The sequence below is a fragment of the Mustela nivalis genome (genome assembly GCF_964662115.1).
Source record: "Mustela nivalis genome assembly, chromosome: 9".
In the NCBI taxonomy this organism is placed as follows: domain Eukaryota; kingdom Metazoa; phylum Chordata; class Mammalia; order Carnivora; family Mustelidae; genus Mustela; species Mustela nivalis.
The window spans coordinates 39,191,027-39,214,033 of record NC_139028.1 but is presented as its reverse complement, the minus strand read 5'-3'; the positions used below and the strand labels follow the sequence as shown (position 1 = coordinate 39,214,033).

General features: G+C 35.5%; 1 protein-coding gene across 1 annotated transcript in view; it reads left to right on the top strand.

Moving 5' to 3' along the window:
* CNTN5 (contactin 5) overlaps positions 1–23,007 on the top strand; it is a 782,527-nt gene that overhangs the window by 716,186 nt on the left and 43,334 nt on the right. Inside the window, exons 17-19 of the mRNA XM_082683339.1 lie at positions 2,179–2,249; positions 3,476–3,710; positions 11,831–11,940. Coding sequence (XP_082539465.1) covers positions 2,179–2,249; positions 3,476–3,710; positions 11,831–11,940 — 416 coding nt within the window. The remainder of the gene's footprint in view (positions 1–2,178; positions 2,250–3,475; positions 3,711–11,830; positions 11,941–23,007) is intronic.

Sequence of the window (23,007 nt, the reverse complement as noted above, 5' to 3'; positions counted from 1 at the left end):
CTCTCCACAACATCCATGATCATAGGGAAAATATCCTCAAAGAAAAAGATTCAAAATCCTAAGTTTAGGGACTAAACAGTGATTTCAATGTAATAGATGAAGTAGGTGGCTGTGGTAGATACTATGTATAATATTATTTAACTGTCAGTTATCAGAGATGAACATGAAGTGTGCATGCATGAGTGTTCCTTTTTTTTTCTACAAACAAATGCCATAGTCATATCATATCAACAAATTAACATGCTTATCTACTTGTTTGACCACGCATTAATGATAACAACTCAGATCTCAGAGATCACCCACTGCACCCACTGAAGGGATATTTGGATCCTTAGATCCCTGTTCTTTTATGCATACAGTTAAACCAGCTCCACTCCTGTGTACCTTACCTATAGCATGGACCAGAAAATAAATTTAGAACTTGAATTATATAACAGTGGTTTGAGGACATGGTGTCAACAAACTGGGATGTCATATGTTGTTATATTCAGCAATAACTATGGCTAATAAAAAAACAAGTTAATAAGTGATTTACTTGCTTTTTATATAAATCAGGTCATATTCACTGTTATTGTTCTAATAGTATCATTTTTTTTTCTCAGTTGAATTTCTTGTGATGTCTTGAGATGACAGACTAAGGGGTATCTAATTCCATTTAATTCTGAGAAAATTCCTTACAGTGAACTCCGCATGTAAATAATCATATATATACACATATATACGCATACATATACATATATATAATCTTCTTCTATATATGCATGAGTGTACTCCACATATAAATAATTTATATATATGTAATATATATGTGTGTATACACATATATATGTATATACATATATACATGTGTCTGTATATATATATATCCTTCCACATGTGCATGAGCAAGACAAGAACTCATATCCATGAAGAAAAGTGCCCAAAGACACTGAAATTTGGAGCCTGGTGAATAAACATTTTTATTTCAGTGGAGCCAATTATATATATTCACAGACTTTTCTCTCCCACCTCCTTCATTTTGCGAAGAGCACTTTTTTTTTTTCCTTTCTCGTGGAATATAAATTCCACATCAGTTTTTCTGGTACATAAAATGCTGTATATGCTTTGAATATCTACCAGTAATTAATAGCCTTTCATCCAAGTAAGTAATATATAGGAGTGAATTTATTGCTTGTGAGTATATAAATATCACTTAAAAACTATATGCAAGGACATAAAGGCAACGCTGAAGTGTAAAATTGTTAATGCAGACTCATAGCCTGGAAAATGATTTCTTTTAATGGTCTTCATTTAACAGTTCTTCCTTTGAAAATGTTCCCTTTCAACTACAGATTTTGTGTTTTGGTGCAATGAAGGAGAAATTTATTCCTTTGAGACATTTATTCTTTTAATAGTTACTCATTTGAAAAAGTTTCACTGGGTGCTTGTGTATTTTGTGGGTTACAAAGAGTTCTATTCTTTTTTTTTTAATATTTTATTTAGTTATTTGAGAGGCAGGCAGAGAGAGAGGAGGAAGCAGGCTCCCCATAGAGCACAGAGCCCAATGTGGGGCTCAATCTTAAGACCCTGGCATCATGACCTGAGCCGAAGGCAGAGGCTTTTAACCCACTGAGTCACCCAGACACCCCAAAAGATCCATTCTTGATAGTTTTTTTTTTATTTTTTTAATGTTTATTTATTTAAATAGGTTCTCACTCTGTGGAACTGTTGTCTTTTCTTTAAACTGGAACTTCCTGCGGGTTCTGGTAAAGCAGTAAGTAGTAAGTCAACCCATAGACTTTCTCAGAGTTCTGCAAGCCCTGAGGCCATGGAAGAGTCACATCATCAGAAAGGAGAAAATTTGTAAAATGAAATTTAATCATTAGTAGATGTCCTTAACTTTAGTGTTATTGAGATTTCAACTTTACTACCACAGAGCATTTACCAGGCGACTGGTTTGATAATGTATTATGTTGCCATGAAAAATATGTATCAAACTCTCCTATACAGATTTGAAAACAGGGTATCTGTCACAAACATTTTGTTTTAATTAATATTGAATATGGCCACTATAACTTCAATTCTGATTGATTGTTTTGGGATTTTTAAGACCAAATAGGGTCATAATGTGTTCTTACATATTCTCTTAAATTAAACATCTATTTATTGTCCTCACTTTAGCCCATTTTTCATTTACAGTTCCAAAGACAGCACCCACCAACGTAAGTGGAAGAAGTGGAAGAAGGCATGAGTTAGTCATAGCCTGGGAGGTAAGTATGCCTGTACTCAGTTGTCAGACTTGTTGATTCCTTAGAAAATAAGGCTACATATATAGGACCTGTACTTGGTACAGAGAGATTGAATAATTTCTCTTTAAATGAGTTTAAGAAACTTCCTTATCTTTCAGCTTCATGTCTTAGACCCAATGCTAAAATAAGAATACCATAGACTGGGGGTGAGTTATGAATGACAGAAAAATATTTCTTACTGTTCAGAGCCTGGAAATTTAAAATCAAGTCACCAGCAGATTCCAGTCTGGTGATAGCCTGCTCTCTGCCTAACAGAGGGCCATTTTCTCACTGGCAGAGGGGCAAGAGGGGCACTACTCCCATTCCTAAGTGCTCCACCCTCATAATCTAATAACCTACCAAAATCTTCACCTCTTAATACCATCACATTGGGGGTTAAGATTTCATTATATGAATTTTAGGGGGACAAAAACATTTAGTCTATAAAACTTTGATATAATAAGCTTTGTCTCTCTTTCTCTACTCAATACAGTTTTTCCTCAAATCAAAATTCAAAAGAAGAAAAAAACATGTTTCAACAAATATATATTTGGTATCTATGTGTCAAGCATTATGCTAGGAAGTGGCTGGTGACTGCTCCTTTAACTAACTAGTCAATCATAATTACTCCTTTCTATGGTGTTTATGCCTGTTTAACAAATTTAAATATAAGCAGATAGTATAACAATTACTTGAACAAATATTCTTTTCTGATTTTTCACATTAATAAAGCACAAAAGCAAATGAAAAAGAAAATACCATAAAGAAGGTCTTACATTAATAGTTCCTGTTTTTCTGCACAAAGGACTCTGCAGAGCATTTCCAGCAACAGATTTTTCTGACCACCAGACCATATGACAGTTTTCCCCAACATGCTAAATTCTAGTGTGGAAGGTTCATTTCATATACATGACTAACAGGTTTAAATTTGTTTCACTCCAAGAGTTTTCAGGACCCTTGATACTATTCTTAAATACCAACTGATATTATTTAAGTTTTTATCTTTTGCTTTTAACTCCTTTTAAGCTTCCAAAGACTACTAAGTGATTGTTCTATACTAAGTGATTGTCTTCCAGTGTAGCATTACAGATTTGAAAGTCTCCATTTCTCTGGTTATCCATTATTTAAAAAGAAAAAATAAATTTTGGGAGAAGTGGCTGTTTTAATCAGTTAATTTGCTGATCATTAATTGTATTTTTCTTCTTTAGCCAGTATCTGAAGAATTTCAGAATGGGGAAGGCTTCGGCTATATTGTGGCTTTCAGGCCCAATGGAACACGTGGCTGGAAGGAAAAAATGGTGACATCCTCTGAAGCTTCAAAATTCATTTATCGAGATGAAAGTGTTCCTCCTCTTACTCCCTTCGAAGTGAAGGTTGGTGTTTATAACAATAAAGGAGATGGACCTTTCAGTCAGATTGTGGTTATCTGCTCAGCTGAAGGAGGTCAGTTTCTTTATCCCTATTATTTACATTCCATGTTTTATTATGGGCCCAGCACGCTTCCGCTGCGCAACTCTGCTTCCATGTTTTATTATGGATGTTATGTGGATGTTATATGGATGAAACATTGTTGCACACATGAGCTACATGGCAGGGGTTGGGGGTGGGAAAAAGGTCATTTGAATATTGAAGCACAAAAATAGTGTCTGATTTATGTAAGGTGCAGTTTTTCAGTACAAATAGCCCTGAGTTGTTTGTTTTTTTTTTTTTTAAATATAGAACCAAATTCTGAAGAAGAAGTAGAAAGTTTATCCTAGTGATAATGACCAGAAAAAGTGAAGAATCAAGTAATAACAAGGAATCATAGGTGTTCCAGTGAGATACCCATGCACTTAGCATCTTAAGTATCTGAAGTGTTCCCAGATACAGCAGAAGTACCATATTACTTAGATTTGTTTAATTTAACTCTTACAACCAAACAGGAAGTAGCAATCTCAAACCCTAATATACTTTTCAGGAAGCTGAGGCTCAGAGAAATAAAGAAACACACTCAAATTCACACCAGTAAGTGAGAGAATTGTAAATAACTATAGTAAGTGACACAGCTGGGATTTGAACCTGCATCTGTATGGCTCCAAAGCTCATGCTTTTAACTACTACTCTAAACTCTCTCATCAGAATGTATATAATAATAATATTTTGTTATTTTACTATAATATATATAATAATATTTTGCACTATTTGTTACTGAAAATATCTATTTTGAAGTACAGATTTTGTTCAGGAAATCCATCTTGTTGCTTTAAAATTTCTTCAACTTAATTATCAAGCACATAACTCCAAAGGTCACCGAAGGTAAACTGGAAAGGTTTGTGAGCAAGCTTTGTAGAGTAACACCAGTGCTAACTTTAAGAAATCAAGATTGGAAGGTTCCTTGTCAACCTTTGCTTTGAAATTAAATTATAGCAATCACGGTGGGTTGTTTATACTGTGTTTCCTTAAACTTGAAATAGCTTGCCTTTGGAGATTACTCTTTCAACCTAGATAGGAAATATGCATATTTTTTTAAGACCCTGAGGTTGTTGCTATAACATATTTCATAGTAGCACTTCATTTATTTTGGTAGATTGACATATGAATGATACCAGGCAAATTAAATCTAGATAGTCTGCTTTTTTTTTAGTATTAAAAAAGTGTATTTATTTATTTGAGAGAGAGAAAGGGAGAGAAGGAGAGAGTATGAGCAGGAGGAGGGGGAGAGGGAGAAGCAGAGCTAGATCTGAGATCATGAACCAAGCCAAAAGAAGATGCTTAACTGACTGAGCCACCCAGGTGTCCCTACTTTTGTTCTAACAACAAAATTGAAATTTGTATTTGGCATTTGCTCACTAGTAAAATTTACTAATTTGGAACGTTTTGTGTAAATATGAGTAAAGTTTTAACATCATTAAACCGTGCCAACTAGGAATAGTAGGACAATGGAAAGAAAGAGCATTTGCCTGAGATGGACAGTCAAAGTTTCAATCTGCTAACTAAAATCTTTTTTTTTTTAAGATTTTATTTATTTATTTAACAGACAGAGATCACAAGTAGGCAGAGAGACAGAAGGAAGCAGGCTCCCTGCCGAGCAAAGAACCAGATATGGGGCTCGATCCCAGAACTCTGGGAGTCATGACCCAAGCCAAAGGCAGCGGCTTTAACCCACTGAGCCACCCAGGTGCCCCTCTAACTAAAATCTTATAGTTTATCCACCTCTCTGGATCTTTTTCTTCTTCCACTTTAAAAATGAAAGTCCTGAACTAGAATATCTCTAGAAGCCATTACAAATCTGAATCTCAAAGTTTGTCAATTTATTCTATAATTTTAAATACTCTAATTTTTAATTTTCCTAGATAGGAAAATTGCTTTACTTTAAAAGAGTGAACATGTTGAATATTAAACCATTTTTTAAGAGTCAAGGACTGTAATGAACTTATAAGATATACTATATAGTGTACTCATGCCATTGCAATTTCCACTTCTCTATGTTGGAGGACATTCATACAGATTCAGAGTGTGCCTTTGTCATCATACCCTTGCCCAAAGCCCAACTGATCTGATTGAGGCCATAGTTCTCCATAAGACAAATTCTGCACCTTTGTTCTTCCACTAACCTAGTCCACTTGCTTAGTACCTCAAAAGCCTACCATATTTTTTGATAAAGTAAAGAACAAGAGGATTGGGGCTGGCATTCTATCTTTGTTCACAGGCACAATTATTCTTCATAGAAAGATGACTAGCTACATGCTTGGAGTACCATGGAAAAGCCACCTTTTCACAGCCAGCACCAAGGCAGGAAGAAAACGTGTGCCACCAAAATTCATGTTGTTTGAAAGGAAGCAAGGTCTTCAAGACAAACCTTGCAATACTATTTCTCAACCTATTTCTCAGTGGTACATCAATGATGGATGACACGCACATCCAGAGGATACTTCTATAAGTGCTTATGTGCATGCCTCACACCTTCCATTCCTTTCTTTTCCTCTCAAGAAAGGCAATTACAAATAGCATGGAGGACAAGGGGAGATGGAGAGGAGAAGGGAGTTGAGGGAAATTGGAAGGGGAGGTGAACCATGAGAGACTATGGACTCTTAAAAACAATCTGATGGTTTTGAAGGGGCGGGAGGGTGGGAGGTTGGGGGAACCAGGTGGTGGGTATTGGAGAGGGCACAGATTGCATGGAGCACTGGGTGTGGTACAAAAACAATGAATACTGTTACGCTGAAAAGAAATAAAAAATTTTTTAAAAAAGAAGAAAGGTAATTGGAATGAGAGTGAGAATTACATTATTATAGGAAAATTTTGAATGTGATCTTTAGTGAAAGAACTCGTCATTTATAATATTGGTTCTTGATAAATCACTTGAGAAATGACCTTGACTCTTGTAAATCCAAAGTAGACTGCTACCACAGAATACTGTCAGAAAAGCTCCAAAGAGTTCTTCTGTTAATGCTCTTGTGCCTTGGAAACCTTTCAAGATTTCAGCAACAGAAGTAACCCTAAATGACTCTAGATAATCCTGGAAGGAGAGACATTTGTTTACCAAGACTTCTGTACACCTTGCACATGTATCACTATTTACACCCTTTAAACCAAGCAAGAATTATGTGCATTCTAATCTTGATTTGAGTTTAAATCCCTGGGATATGCTGTAATCCTATACAATACCCTCATTCTGGAAACAACTCTAATGTTTTTTAAATGAGAGCAAAGTTGCAACATAGTAATTTATAATGCATGGTAGTTTTTTTGGCTTTCACTTCTACATATCTAGAAATAGTTTTTAGTCAAACTTATATCCATTTTCCACTTAGTTCTTACTACTAGAGTTTTGAAAGCAAAAGAACCTGAGCATTCAATTATATCTAATAGAATAATAGAGGGAGATTTGATAAAGATAAATTATAGTTTGAAAGATTTATTTATTTGTGATAAGACTTAGCTTTCTCTAGTTTATTTGGCTTTTGCCTTGTATGTGAAAAGTATACTGCTTTACTTTTTGTTAAAACCAAGAATCCTCTCCTCATTTGCAGAAAATGATATGCAATTATCTCCTTGCAAATGGAGCTACCACAGCCCAAATTAAAACCCAACATTCATGAGGTGTTATTCTCCAGATCAATTCGTACTCAGTGGGATTTATGTGAGCTTGAAAATTAATAAATTGGCATATTAGTTGTAAAATACAAGGAATAATTTCCTGTCTTTGCCAGATGATCCACTTGGATTAGTGCCTGTAAAAGTTCAACTACAGCGGTCTTCGCTGAATTTTTAAATAATGACACCATAACCCTTTCTCCCAAGGAGTTTATTAAACCCTCCTTTGATTAATGCTGTTACCCACCCCTCCTGGGAAGTCAGATGTATAATCAATATTGCAAGCACATCCCCCATCTTACTTGGAGAACTCCAGCTGTTAAGTCACTTAATACAAATATATCATCTAAATTCATGAACATGGTAATGCTGTTCAAAATTTTTAATCTGACAGAAACTGAAATCTATCAATCAGCTTGTCCACTTTACATCCCAAGACTGGAGTGAAGGAGTTAGCCATGGCCTAATTAATATCATCATAAGTAAAAGAAAAACAAAATCTTTTTAAGTCTTTGAGTTTATTACACATACCATTAGTACAGTCTCTGAAATAAGTCCCTGAATATTCCTCGGATTACCTGAGTATAATGAAGTGAGAGTGGCAGGAAACACATTGTTATTTACAGATCAGGAGAGTTTCAGAAATGCCTGAATATAATAGGATCTATGAGAAGCAGTGCAATTGTGGTTCAGCTTTATCAAAAATTCCATGAAACAGGAATACAAGGAGCTGACAGTAAGGCTGCAGTAAAGTTAAATAAGAGATGACAGGGTTTAGGGTGGCTTCTAACAAGACTTAGAGTAGAGAGCCCAAGTAGGGACCCCAACAATAATACTCTTCTAGAGAAATTTGGTGTGGTACAACAAGGAGAGAAGAAAGCAATAATACAAGGAAAAGCATCATGTGTGTGAACACAGATAAATGCACAGAAGTGGAACAGCATGGCATTTACAACCTAATTGATGTGTTGAAATCCTCTCTCCACCCTCTAGCAGCTATGTGAACTTGGGCAAGCTGCTTGACTCTGCCTCTCAATTTCTTTATTGGCAGAAATAGTGATAGAGATAGCAGGGTTCTTGGAAGGATTAATAAATTCATGTAAAGATTTGTGAATAACACTAGGCACATAACAAACCCTCAATAAATGGCAATTATTATTACCTTTGGCTGTTCCCCTCATCTATTTTTTGTTGTTGTTTGTTTTTAATTGTATTCCATCTATACCTCTGTCAGTTATTTAGAAGTAATTGAGCAACAAGAAAACGAACTATATGTTCCCTCCGAAATCTCTTGTCTACCTCAAAGCTGACTAAGAAATATAGAATGAGCCAGCTGCTGCCTTGCACCAATATAAAAACAACAGAAGAAAGAGTACTTGAGACCTGAGCTCTAGTTGGGGTTCTTTTCAGAGCCAGAAGCAGAGTTCGGGAAAATCAACCTGTGTACATGTCACATTTTCATCTGCAAAATGAGAATGTGGATCTAAAACATAGGTCCATAACTCAAAATCCTATAAGTTGCAGTAAGAGATATAAATAAGTGAAGTAGTCCCAGCGTGAGATAATAGGTAGTGGTAGGGACTCTGGCAAACTGAAAAGACTATGTCCTGACTAATGAGATGAATTGCTAATTCTCATCTACCGAGATCCACAAATTCAGACTTGGTATCACCAATTTTCTTCTTTTTTCCATAAAGAAGCCAGAAATTCTTTTATATGAACTGTTGAAATAAATTAATGTATTATTGGGCCATACAAAGCATGACTAAAGACCCACTGGCCATGCATTTACGATCTTTGATTCAAGTGACTTACTAACTTCTTTCTAGTTTTAGTTTTAAAACTAAAACTTAAAACTTTAGTTTTAAAAATAGTTTAGTTTATAGTTTTCTAGTTTTCTTTCTTACCTTCCATTATTCAGTTACAATGGGATACTCAAACAGAAGAGCCAATTCCAATCCAAACTACACATTCTGTGATCTAGTCAGTACTCTTGCTTACAGAAAACCTTTCAATCATTGGCTATAACAATATATACTGAACCTTCTGGAAGTAAACCCACGGATATCACTTTTTTTTTTTTTACATGCCAAAATTTCTCATTTAGATCAACATGGGTTTATTTCTGATACTCTTTACATCCAGAAGGTAAAACACGTTAAAAAAAAAATGACTCTTAAGTTCTGTTTGATTCATCTGCCTTCATTCAATGAGATGCAATTATAATATTAACCCCCAAGAATGTATCTATGACATGTCTGCTTGTATCTATGACATATCATGTCTGATCCTGATTTAAAATCCTCAGAGCTTTTAAACAGAAATTCAGGGTGCTTGTTTAGGAAATAGATTTCTGAATATTTTTTCTTTTCCTTTAAACTTTTCTTTATTTTTTAAAACTTTCTTATTTCTATTTGAGAAAACTACTTAAGGTTGTGCAGTGCTACAGAAAGCGGAGAAAGAAATTATTCCTTTCTCTAAGGATAAAGAGGGATAGAAAGACTTCTACCCAACCACTGTTTTATATTCCTGAAATTATTTATCTCCCTGCAATCTTCTTTGACAATGATGTAATTGCTTCAATAATAAAAAAAAGCTGAAAGAAGGCATGTGGCACACAAAACTCTCTAATGCATTAATTTAAAAGATAAGCAAAATTGCTTGTGAATAACAAGTGATACCCCAAGTGTGGCTGTCTTTGAAATAAATCATACCTTAAATCCTGGAGATCAGGTTGTACACACCTTAAGAACATCACCATTTCCTTTCATTTGTTTGCAAAAATAAAGAATTTTAACTCCTACTAAGTAACAACGAAAAAAAAATCTTGTTGCAAGTCTGGTGATCAGAATTCTGATAGAAGTTCTCCAGTTTTTTTCTTTTCTTTTCTTTTTTAATCATGAAGATGCCAGATACTAGGAAGTTGGAAAATGGAGTGAGGGAAACCAGTGAACAAAGAAAATAATAAAAGGTGACAGAATGAGAAATTGCAATTTATACCATAGCTGGAATAATGTCGGCTCCTATGTAAAGATTAATGTGAATTTACTAAAGCATTTTGAATTAACATAATTATAACATGTGATTTAGTGAGTTTTATCAGAAGATAATCATTACTCAGTACAAACAAGTACCTTTGGAAAAGTCTTTCCTAGTTTTCTTTTATAGTAACAAGGGTAGATGTTTTTCATTGATAATTTTCATTAATAATACATAAAGTTTCTCTAGGTAGATGTGTGACTACCTTTCATTAGAAAAACGAAGCTCTCAGAAAATGTTTATAATTCCTTTACTATCTCTAAAAATGATTTTTAAATATTTTAGTTACAACTCAGCTTCGATGTATAGCTCCCTGAATCTAAACAAACAAACAAAACGTTTTCAATAGTTTAATCTGAAGTCTTACCAGTGATATGGGTTAGTATTAAAGTCTCTACAAAGGAGTTTTTTAAATTAACTTTGTACAGAACTGTTTGAACTGAAGTATGGCCTTTATTTTGCCATTTCATTTAACGAGTGTTTGTGACATAGTATTTATGATTCAGCAACGTCAAAGCTGAAAACATTTTGTTCCTCACATACAGTGCAACCTCAAATAAAGTGCACCTCTTGATGGATGCCAGTCAGACATGGTATATTTGGGAAAAAAGTGTGAGAAAAGTCATCAAGTGTAGGAACAAATGAAAATGTACTTTGAGCAGTAGGATTGAGACCTCCAGGGATTTTCCTTTTCAGCGTATAACTGTCTTAAAAGTCAATGGATGCCTTTTAAAAATCATGATTCCTATCACATTCCTTATACAATCATGGAAATGTAGTTTTGAGGTTGGAACAAGAACAACAATTAAAAAAAAAAAAACTAATGAAATGTTTACTCTATTTGTGCCTGCAAGGTAAAAAATAAAATAAATTAACAATAAAAGGTATTTTGTGAATTAATATTTTAAGTGCCAAGCATTGTGCTAAATATTTTATATCAATTATTCCAGCAAAAACAAAACTTAAAAGCCTCTGAGATAAGTACTCTTATTATGCCGATATTACAAATGAGGGAACTGGAGCATAGAAAAAGTCAAAACAACTTGCCTAAATGCAAATAAATAAAAGTTTTTGAAGGTGAAAACAACAGCAGCAAAATAGGCGAGCTTGATTCTCTAGTCCATGCTTTTGATCATTATGTTAGACTGGCAGATAATTTGTCAGACAATTTAACATCTCCAGAAATGTCCTGGTTAATACAAGGATAAAGATCTTTGCTTGTCTTGCTAATTTTGTCATTTGTCATTGGTAAAATATTGATGAGACTTGACCCAAGTATAGAAATCCAAAAAGATCATCTTTTTATCTTGTTATGTTTTTCATAGCTACCATAGCACCTCATTTCAAAAATAAGGTAGAAGGTGGTAACACCTGACAGATTCAGGTGCAACGTTTTCATAGACAACTTGTTACCATCACAGTTATTATTTCCATTTTCCTTTGTACAGAACCCAGTGCTGCTCCCACAGATGTCAAGGCTACAAGTATGTCTGTGTCAGAGATTCTTGTTGCATGGAAACATATTAAAGAGAGTCTAGGAAGACCACAAGGATTTGAGGTATGAATAGAATTATTGAAAATAAGCCTTGTTATTTTTGCTACTACTGCATTCTCCTAAAGAAATGGTTTGATGACACTTCAAGAGAATTATATACTTTTGAAATTTTTGCTCTGTGGCAAAGAAAGTAAGAAATGCACTATTTTACTGACATGTTGTTCATTAGCTGGCTTATTTTTTAGTTCAGTTGTTTCCAAAGTACCATATAAAAAACTTTGTTAAGGTGAAAATAGACCTTAGATAAAAATTAGGAGTTACTAGTGGATATTTACTGATATCCAATTTACTGGTCATTAAAAATGTTTTTGAACAAAAAAGTGTTCTGTGTATTTCCTCCTAATAATTTAATGTATAAAACAAGATTTCCTATTACAGTCTTGGCAGATCTTAACCCTTATACTGAATTCTCAAAATTTGCTTGGACTTGGTGATATATACCTATTTATTCACATTACTTTTTGTCCTTTAAATTTTGCTCTTTTTAAGCACAGTTATGGCAGCCTTATAGTGGTGAAAATTTCATAACATTTCAATGACTTCAATGAAACTCCACATGAACTAAAGGATCATATGCAATCTATGAAATTGAATAGTCCACAAATTCAAGATCCTTATTTTTTGCGTTGGCCAGTAAGTGATAGGATTTAGGGGTATAATTTCTAAAAGACAAAAAATAATTACCATCCAACACAAGACCTTAGTTCCCTTCAACTTAAACATTGATCACCAATGGACTTTTACACCAACATGGTTTCAGACTGAAAATACATTTTTTAAATTCTATTTGAGGTTTCAAATAAGCCTGAGAAATATTTGATTAATATACTACTAGCATTAGATAATGTTTTCTATGATAAAGAATTCACACAATCTTTCTTAAGAATTGCAGTAAGGACCATTGCTAAGAAACCATTATCTATACAATATCATGGATTTGTTTCTATAATACCGCTTTGATTTATTATTTAGAGGTCAGGGTTATAATTCAGTATGTGTCTAATCATGATTGCATGCTTGTTTGATTAATATCTCCTCATCTCCCCATCTATGCTGCAAAACCATATCTATTCACTAATGAATCTTAGCAACTGATAGTACTTGGCTCATGAGACCTACAATAAATATTTGTTGAATGAATGAATATCTATGATTCATAACACAAGTGTTGGCTGCTTATGGTTAACCAAAGGGTGCTACTTTAAATGAAAAAAATCCCTTCCCACAATCAGACAACACAAAGCCAGTGACTGACTGAGTGGTCCATTGACTAAAGGAGAAAACAACCTTATGGTCCATTTTATGATGCAGAGCCTTTGCTGTGTGCATTAGGACAAGGCTGAATTGAGACCACAATCCTGCTCAGCTCCCTCCCTTTCCTTCTTCTCTCCTCCCTTCTTTCAGGTTTACCTGCAAGCACTCTCAAAATAAATCACAGGCACTCAAATCTCTCTCTCAAGTTCTGCTTCTAGGGAGCTTAACTTAAAACAACTATGTAAGTGTAGACTAACCTAGAATTCTGAATCAAAGTCTGGTGTGCAAACTTTAGAAGGGCTACAAAGTGTATCCTGGTGAACAAAAGAGTGAGGGATCCAGGCTCCCACATCTCAGAGTGGTGCTTCTCTCACACAATCAGCCACACTCAATTTTTTTTTTTTTTTTTCTGCATGACATTCACATTCCCACTGTGACTCACTTATAACTAAAGCTCTCTTGGAGGTCCTGCAAACATCATGTAAGGTTTATATTTGTGCACAATTCTTCTTTTTCTAAATATAAGCCATTCATTCATTAAGTCAACAAACATTCATTGAAGACTCACTAAGTACCTAACAGACACTAAGTTAGATGGCCAGGGATAAAACAATGAGCAAAATGAAGTCTCCGTCCTCATGAAGTTCATATTGAATTAGGGAAGGCACGTAATAAACAAACAAATAATGTGTGATGTGATTTCAATTATGATAAATACTCTGTAGAAAAATAAAACTGAATAAGAAAGCAGAAACTGAAAGAGTGTACTATTTATAAAGGTTTGAAAAGTCACCTTCTGGGATTGTGACATTTGAATTAAAGCATGACTGAATGAGGGAGAGAGAGGCAAAGAGAACAGCAGACTCAGTCTGTAAAGGAACAAAATGAAGGGAGTGATTTGGGTGAGATAGCAGTGAACAGAGAGGGTGGTAGGAAAATGGTGGAAAGAGCACCAAGACAAAGATCAGATTATATGGGGTATTGCGAACCACAGAAAGGAATCTGGATTTTATCCCAAATATGAGGAGAAGGCATTAAAAGATCTTGAACAAGAAAAGTCCCATCAATATTTGACTTATATTTTAAAAGACTCTCTTAATCTAGAGGGTAGAGAATAGACTCTAGACAAGAACTCAGGGAGAACGGAGAAAAGCAGCTGTTCCAAACTAAGTGACAATGAACTTGCTTTTTAAAAAAATAATTTATTTAGGGACGCCTGGGTGGCTCAGTTGGTTAAGCAGCTGCCTTCGGCTCAGGTCATGATCCCAGCGTCCTGGGATCGAGTCCCACATCGGGCTCCTTGCTCCGCAGGGTGCCTGCTTCTCCCTCTGACTCTGCCTGCCACGCTGCCTGTGCTCACTCTCACTCTTTCTCTCTCTCTGACAAATAAATAAATAAAATCTTTAAAAAAAAAAAATTTATTTATTTTAGAGGGAGGGAGAAAGAGAGAGAACAAGTGAGTGGGGGTGGAGGGGAAAGAATCTCATATCTTGTATGGATGTATGATGGAATTTGAAAATGAATTCAGTGTGAACTAAGAAAAAGAAAGGAATCAAAGATAATTCCAGAGATTTTACCCAAGAAATGGGATGAATAACATGTCATTCACGTAAATGAAGAACTCTGAAAAAAGACTGGATGTTAGTGGAAAAAAGTCATGGGTTTTGTTTAGTTTTATGCAACTTCTTATTTTCAAAAATAGTTGTCAAGTACGTCTTATGCTAAGAAAAAGGGTAAAGATGGAGATTTAGCTCCAAGGAATCATCAGTATACAAATGGCTTTTATGTATATACTGGCTGAAATCACTGAATATTGATAAAGAAGATGTTTCAGAATTGAACCCTATGATGCCTAAACATTTGGAATTCAAGAAAGAAAGGGAGTTTGGCCAAAGAAATAAAAGGAGACACTGAATAAATTCAGAAGCTAAGAGAAGAATTGCTCTAAAATTCTAAAAATTCTTCTGAGAAATTCAGAAAGATGAAGCCTGAGTTTGCAAAACAGATATGGCAATACAGAGATCCTAGTGACCCTGGTGAGAGTTTTATGGAATGCTGTGATCAAAGCTTGACTAGAGATCAGAAGCAAAACCACTCAAGAGTAACACTCAAGGGTCAAAGCACAACATTTTCGCTAAATGTATACCATTTAAAATGGAAACATATCCCAAAAACTGAAATATCCTTAAGAATAGAATGCTAATAAGAATAAACCAAATTCTGGAATAATCATCACAATGACTGCATTTTTACATTCAAATAAATTAACACAAATTTGAACAACTATTTTTATACTTAGAAACACAGAATCCATGGGCACAGTAACCTATAACCATTTTATAGTGCTTTATAAATTGTTTTTAAAAATATGGCATCTTGTCAAATCAAAAAACCTACAATAGATACCCAAAAAATAGAAAGAAATCTAAGCATAACAATAAAAAAAATCATCAAAAAACAAGAAAAGAAAGCAACAGAGAAGAACTGCAAAAACAAGGAGAAAACAATTAACCAAGTGCCAATAGCCACATACCCCTTAATAGTTACTTTAAATGTGAATGGACTAAATGCTCCAATCAAAAGAAATGAAACAAACAAACTAACAAACAAAAAAACAAGAACCTTCTATATGCTGCCTACAAAAGACACTCATTTCAGACCCAAGGACACATACAGATTGAAAGTGAAGGGCTAAGAAAATATATACCATGCAGATTGAAGCAAAAAAAAAAAAAAAAAAAAAAAAAATGACATAGCAGTAGACTTTAAAGCAAGAGACAAAGAAGGACGCTACATAATGATAAAGGGAACTATCTAACAAGAGAATATAACAATTGTAAATATTTATGCACCCAACATAGAAGCACTTAAATACATAAAGCAACTATTAACAGACATAAAGGAAGAAAGTTGCAATAATACAATAAGAGTAGGGGACTTTAACACCCCATGTGTATCAATGGATAGATCATCCAGAAAGTAAATCAACAAGAAAACGGCAGCTCCAAATGACCCATTGGACCAGATGGATCTAACAAATATATTCAGTACATTCCAACCAAAAGCAGCAGAAGTGACATATTAAAGTATACATGGAAGATTTTCTAGAATACATCGCATTTTAGATTGCAAAATAAATCTCCATTAATTAAAAAAGATTGAAATCATATCATGCATCTTTTCTGACCACAACATAAGAAATCACGAGAAAAAATCTGGAAAGAACACAGATAAATGGAAGCTAAATAACATGCCACAAAACAGTCACTGGGTCAACCAAGAAAACAAAGAGGAAATTCAAAATTGCACAAATACAAATGAAAATAAATACACAATAGTCCAAAATCTCTGAGATGAATCAAAAACTGTCCTAAGAGGGAAGTTTATAGTAATGCAGGCCTACCTCATGAAACAAGAAAACTCTCAAACAACCTAACCTTACACACAAAGGAACAAAAAAAGGGGCAAAGCTCCAAGCCAGTAGAAGAAAAGAAATAATAAAAATTAGGAGGAAAAATGTCATCTTTTACCAAATTTATTTATTTGGTATATATTAACATTTAGCTGGTCTATATATATTTTTAAATTTATTTGGAAAATTAAATATATACTTTTTATAATCAAAAAATGAAAACTTTATAATTCAGTGGCCAAATATGACATTAAGGGTTATTTTAAGTAATATATGGTCAGCAAAAATGATTTTAAATTTATACTATCTCATAACTGGATAGTTATTTGTAGATTTAAAAATAAATGTGATTTAAATAGGGCTTATAAGTATTTCTTCCACCCTCTCTTCTCTGTACTCTTTATCCCTTTAAGGAGAAATATACCTCTACCCTTCACCTTATCTACACTAGGACTTATTCCTCTCCTCTCCTCCCCTTTTTTTCACTACTAAAAGATCTCATTAGATAAATGTATTTAGATAAATACTACTAAAATATAGTAGCTTACTAAAGTTTAATATTTTATCTCACCACTACCTCCCTCCTCTATTCTATCCCAACCACAATCCTAGCTAAATTTACTATTGGTAGAATTCTGAGCATGGTGACAATAATGTATTTTTCTGTCAGCAAACTCATGGGATTCATTTCAAATTTTATATACTTACCATATCAGTTCTACCAATCATTTTCTATCCATACTTTCAACTTTACCTGCAATGTTTGAAAGAGCTAGTTACTATAAAGGCATTATGTGCCATTTTAAAAATATCAGAGACCATGTTTTCAGCCACCTGTGTTCTTTTTCCTGAATTGAAATGTGTGAATAAGATAGAAAAGGTTCTGTTCTACAAATGTTGAATCCTCTAACAAGAGAATACAAATTAAAAAAAAAAGAAAGAAAGAAAGAAAGAAAGAAAGAAAGAAAGAAAGAAGAAAACAAGTAAAATAAACTTAAATAACAATACATATAGAAGTTTAAAAGTAGAACACACCTGGTTCCTTTTAGAAAAAGAAGGAAGTAGAGCAACTGGATCTGAGTGAACAATGTTGTGAATTAAAAGTAGAAAGTTAGTGGGCATATACAAGATTATGTAGGAATATATGGATTACAGAGTTTTCATTTTCTTTCAAATGCAATGAAAAGCCAGTATGGCAATTTAAAGAGAGGAGTGACAATATCTGATTTTTATATATTTTTAAACACCACTTTGAATGTTCTTATGTGAATAATGAAAGGATAAAAGAAGAAAAGTCTGGAATAAAAGTTAGGAGGCTCTTGCAATAATCCAAGTAAGAAATGATGATGACTTAGACTAAGGTCTTAGCAGTGGAGTAAAAAGTAAATATATTTCAGACACAGAACTGACAAGATTTGCTGATTTATCAGGTATGGAGGGTAGACAAATGATTTCTGCATCACTGGTTTGGTCAGATGAATGAATGGCAGTGCCATTAAAAGAAAAAAAAAAGGAGAAACTGGACAAGAGAGGACAAAGAACAGATTTGAAGGTGGGAAATTAAGAGTTCTGTTCTGGTTAACTTAAATTTAACATGCCTATTAGAAATTTAGGAGTATAAGTCAGGTGGGAAATAGGATATATGAGTTTGGAGTCTAAGAGATCAGGGTAAAAACATGAAAGTGGCAGTCATAGACATGTTACTTGATGAAACCACTTAAAAGAAAAAATTTCCAGAAAAGAGGAGAGGAAAGTAAAGAAAAAGACATAACAGCTACATCTGTACAATCTGTACAACTAATTCTGAAAATGACCTAAAGACTAGCAGAGTTGTCCTTCCACAGCTAATCTTAGAAAGAAGACCACATCTGAAAGTGTAGGAGTGTTGAAGACTCTGCTGGGAACCCCAGTGCAACTAACCACAAATAAGAGGGATACCACAAGCATGGAGAAGTGAGAAGATCGATCCAACACCAGATATCCCCAGCACTGGGGACCTGCACTGGGAAGATGAGCTCCCGTACCACTTTTTACTTTGAAAACCAGTGAGACTTTACACGAGTTTTAAAAATAAGCAGCCTTAACTCCTGAATGTTGGAGCATGGTAGGAAACCAAGGCCCCACCCTTACCAAGCCAGCATACTAAAGGACTCAGCCCCAGACACAGCACAGCAGTTTGAAAAGTGCCTGGGATATATGTGAAGGAGATTTATTGAGTATTCTTAGAACATGTGCATGAGGATTAGGGGATCTATAGGAGATGTCTTCAGGAAAAAAAGTGCTGGTGGGTGAAGTTTCTCTTCCCCTGCCCACCCCCCAAGTCTAGGTAGCCAGACACTTGAAAGAGCCAGTGCTGACATTCTCCGTTTACCTTGCTAACACTACATGCCCTTTCCCTGCAAAGTGTCACCTGTGGATTCACCTCATCAACTCTGCCTGGCCTTGATAGGTGTCCTTCTAAAGCAGCTCCTGCCCCACCATACCCAGCAGGCAGCCCTGGCCTGGAAAGCACCACTCCAAAGTAATTCCTGCCCTGTGGAGGGAGGATAACCCCACAACCAGCATGCCAGCAATTCTTTCAGGTGGCCCTCCCAGCTGGCTCTGCAGGGTGTAAGCCCTACCATTTTGGTGCCTACTTGCAGCTGTGGCAAAGAGGCTAATTGCAAACATCGGGTTAGATTGATGACCTTACTCACCAAGAGCCTGAAGCAACTGCATCCAAGCCTCTCAACAGATTATATAACAAACTCTGTCCAGTGTGCCTGCAGCAGACAAAGCAGTTCACTGCAGCTGGCTGGGCTGCAGACAACTGTGCTCAACCACAGCAGCTCACACAGGAGAAACCTATGGAGAATCTTATTCTGGTGACCATGTGGAATTGCACTGTATTTTGCGTATATTTTACTCAGGACTTCTTCTATACAAGCCATGACTTTCGAGACCAAGAGACATAGCCAACTTAAATTTAACATGCCTGTTAGAAATTTAGGAGTATAAGTATATATATATATTTTTTAATTGTAAAAACTGTGTTCATCCTACAAAAAAAAGTGTGTTATGGGGGGGAGGTGGCAGCGCAGATGGGGACCACAGCACAGGCCTCCTCTGAACTGGGGTCCAACAGAGTTCTAAAGGAGGGTTTGCAGCTTGGGGTGGGGGTGGGAGGTTCTGGGTGAAGACAGAGGAGGAGGGGGAGGAAGGGGCCCTTCCTGGGAGGTCCGTGTCCACCAGAGTTAGAGGTGGGTCAGGGGCAGGGGGGACCCCGATAGGGGAGGGTTGTACGGAGTGGGAGAGCCTGGGGGGAGGTAGGGGTTATAGTGGGGGAGCAGCTCTCCCTGGAGCCGGGGGTTACTCTGAGGGAGTAACAAACAAACATAGAAAGTTAGACAAAATGAATAGAGAGAAGAATATGTCCTAACTGCAAGAACACAACAAAATTATAGTAAAAGAGCTAAACAAAATGAAGATAAGCAATATTCCTAATAAAGAATTCAAAGTAATGGTCAAAAAGATATTCACTGGACTTGAGAAAAAAGTAGAGTCTCAGTGAGAACTTCAACAAATAGAAAATATAGAAAAGAATGAGCAGAGCTGAAGAATTCCAAAACTGAAAAGAAGCATACACTAGGGGGGATCAAGACCAGATTAGAAGATGCAGAAGAATGGATCCGTGATCTGGAAAACAGAGCAATGAAATGCACCCAAGCTGAACAGCAAAAAGAATAACTAAAAATGAAAATAGATTAAACGAACTCTGCAACAACATCAAATGTAATAACATTCACATTACAGAGATCCCAGATGAAGAGAGAGAAAAGAAGGAAGAAAACTTACTTGAAGAAACAATAGCTGAAAATGTTCCTAATCTGAGGGAAAAAAAGGCATCCAGTTATAGAAAACACACAGAGCTCCTAACAAGAAGAAGCCAAGGAGGTCCACACTAAGACATGTAATAATTAAACTAACAAAAAATAATGATAAAGAGATAATTTTAAAGCAACAAGGAATAAGGAAACAGTTACATACAAGTGAAATCCCAGAAGGCTAGCAACTGATTTTTCAGCAGAAACTTCAGGCCAGAAGGGAGTGGTATGATTATATTAAAATTCTGAAAGGAAAAAATCTGCAATCAAAAATATTCTACACAGCAAGATTGTAACTCAAAATACGCAAGATAAAGAGTTTCAAACAAAATTTAAAACAAACAAAATTTAAAGGAGTTCATGACCACTATATCACCCTTATAAGAAATGTTAAGAGGGATTTTTTTTTAATTTTTTTAAATTTTTTCAATTTGTTTATTTTCAGAAAAACAGTATTCATTATTTTTTCACCACACCCAGTGCTCCATGCAATCTGTGCCCTCTATAATACCCACCACCTGGAACCCAAACCTCCCACCCACCCACCCCCACCACATCAAACCCCTCAGATTGTTTTTCAGAGTCCATAGTCTCTCGTGATTCACCTCCCCTTCCAATTTACCTCAACTCCCTTCTCCTCTCTAACACCCCTTGTCTTCCATGATATTTGTTATGCTCCACAAATAAGTGAAACCATGTGATAATTGACTCTCTCTGCTTGATTTATTTCACTCAGCATAATCTCTTCCAGTCCCATCCATGTTGCTACAAAAGTTGGGTATTTATCCTTTCTGATGGAGGCATAATACTCCATAGTGTATATGGACCACATCTTCCTTATCCATTCGTCCGTTGAAGGGCATCTTGGTTCTTTCCATAGTGTGGCAACCGTGGCCATTGCTGCTATAAACATTGGGGTACAGATGGCCCTTCTTTTCACTACATCTGTATCCTTGGGGTAAATACCCAGGAGTGCAATTGCAGGGTCATAGGGAAGTTCTATTTTTAATTTCTTGAGGAATCTCCACACTGTTCTCCAAAGAGGCTGCACCAACTTGCATTCCCACCAACAGTGTAAGAGGGTTCCCCTTTCTCTACATCCTCTCCAACACATGTTGTTTCCTGTTTTTTTAATTTTGGCCATTCTAACTGGTGTAAGGTGATATCTCAATGTGGTTTTAATTTGAATCTCCCTGAGGGCTAATGATGATGAACATTTTTTCATGTGTCTGAGAGCCGTTTGTATGTCTTGATTGGAGAAGTTTCGGTTCATTTTTTGATATGTTTGCCTGTTTTGTGTGTTGAGTTTGAGGAATTCATTATAGATCCTGGATATCAACCTTTTGTCTGTACTGTCATTTGCAAATATCTTCTCTCATTCCGTGGGTTGCCTCTTTGTTTTTTTTGACTGTTTCCTTTGCTGTGCAGAAGCTTTTGATTTTGATGAAGTCCCAAAAGTTTATTTTTGCTTTTGTTTCCTTTGCCTATGGAGACATATCTTGAAAGAAGTTGCTGTGGCTGATATCAAAGAGATTACTGCCTATGTTGTCCTCTAGGATTCTGATGGATTCCTGTCTCATGTTGAGGTCTTTTTATCCATTTTGAGTTGATCTTTGTGTATGGTGTAAGAGAATTGTCGACTTTCATTCTTCTACATATAGCTGTCCAGTTTTCACAGCACCATTTATTGAAGAGACTTTCTTTTTTCCACTGAATATTTTTTCCTGTTTTGTCAAAGATTAATTGACCATAGAGTTGAGGGTCCTTATCTGGGCTCTCTACTCTGTTCCACTGGTCTATGTGTCTGTTTTTATGCCAGTACCATGCTGTCTTGGTGATCACAGCTTTGTAATAAAGCTTGAAATCAGGTAACGTGATGCCCCCAGCTTTATTTTTGTTTTTCAACATTTCCTTAGCGATTCAGGGTCTCTTCTGATTCCATACAAATTTTAGGATTATTTGCTCCAGCTCTTTGAAGAATACCGGTGGAATTTTGATCGGAATAGCATTAAAAGTATAGAATGCTCTAGGCAGTATAGACATTTTAACAATGTTTATTCTTCCAATCCAAGAGCATGGAATGGTCTTCCATCTATTTGTGTCTTCTTCAATTTCTTTCATGAGTGTTCTGTAGTTCCTCGAGTACAGATCCTTTACCTCTTTGGTTAGGTTTATTCCCAGGTATCTTATGGTTCTTGGTGCTATAGTAAATGGAATCGATTCTCTAATTTCCCTTTCTGTATTTTCATAGTTAGTGTATAAGAAAGCCACTGATTTCTGCACATTGACTTTGTATCCTGCCATGTTGCTGAATTGCTGTATGAGTTCTAGTAGTTTGGAGGTGGAGTCTTTTGGGTTTTCCATATAAAGAATCATGTCATCTGCGAAGAGAGAGAGTTTGACTTCTTCATTACCAATTTGGATACCTTTTATTTCTCTTTGTTGTCTGATTGCTGTTGCTAGGACTTCTAATACTATGTTGAACAAGAGTGGTGAAAGTGGGCATCCTTGTCTTGTTCCTGATCTCAACGGGAAGGCTGC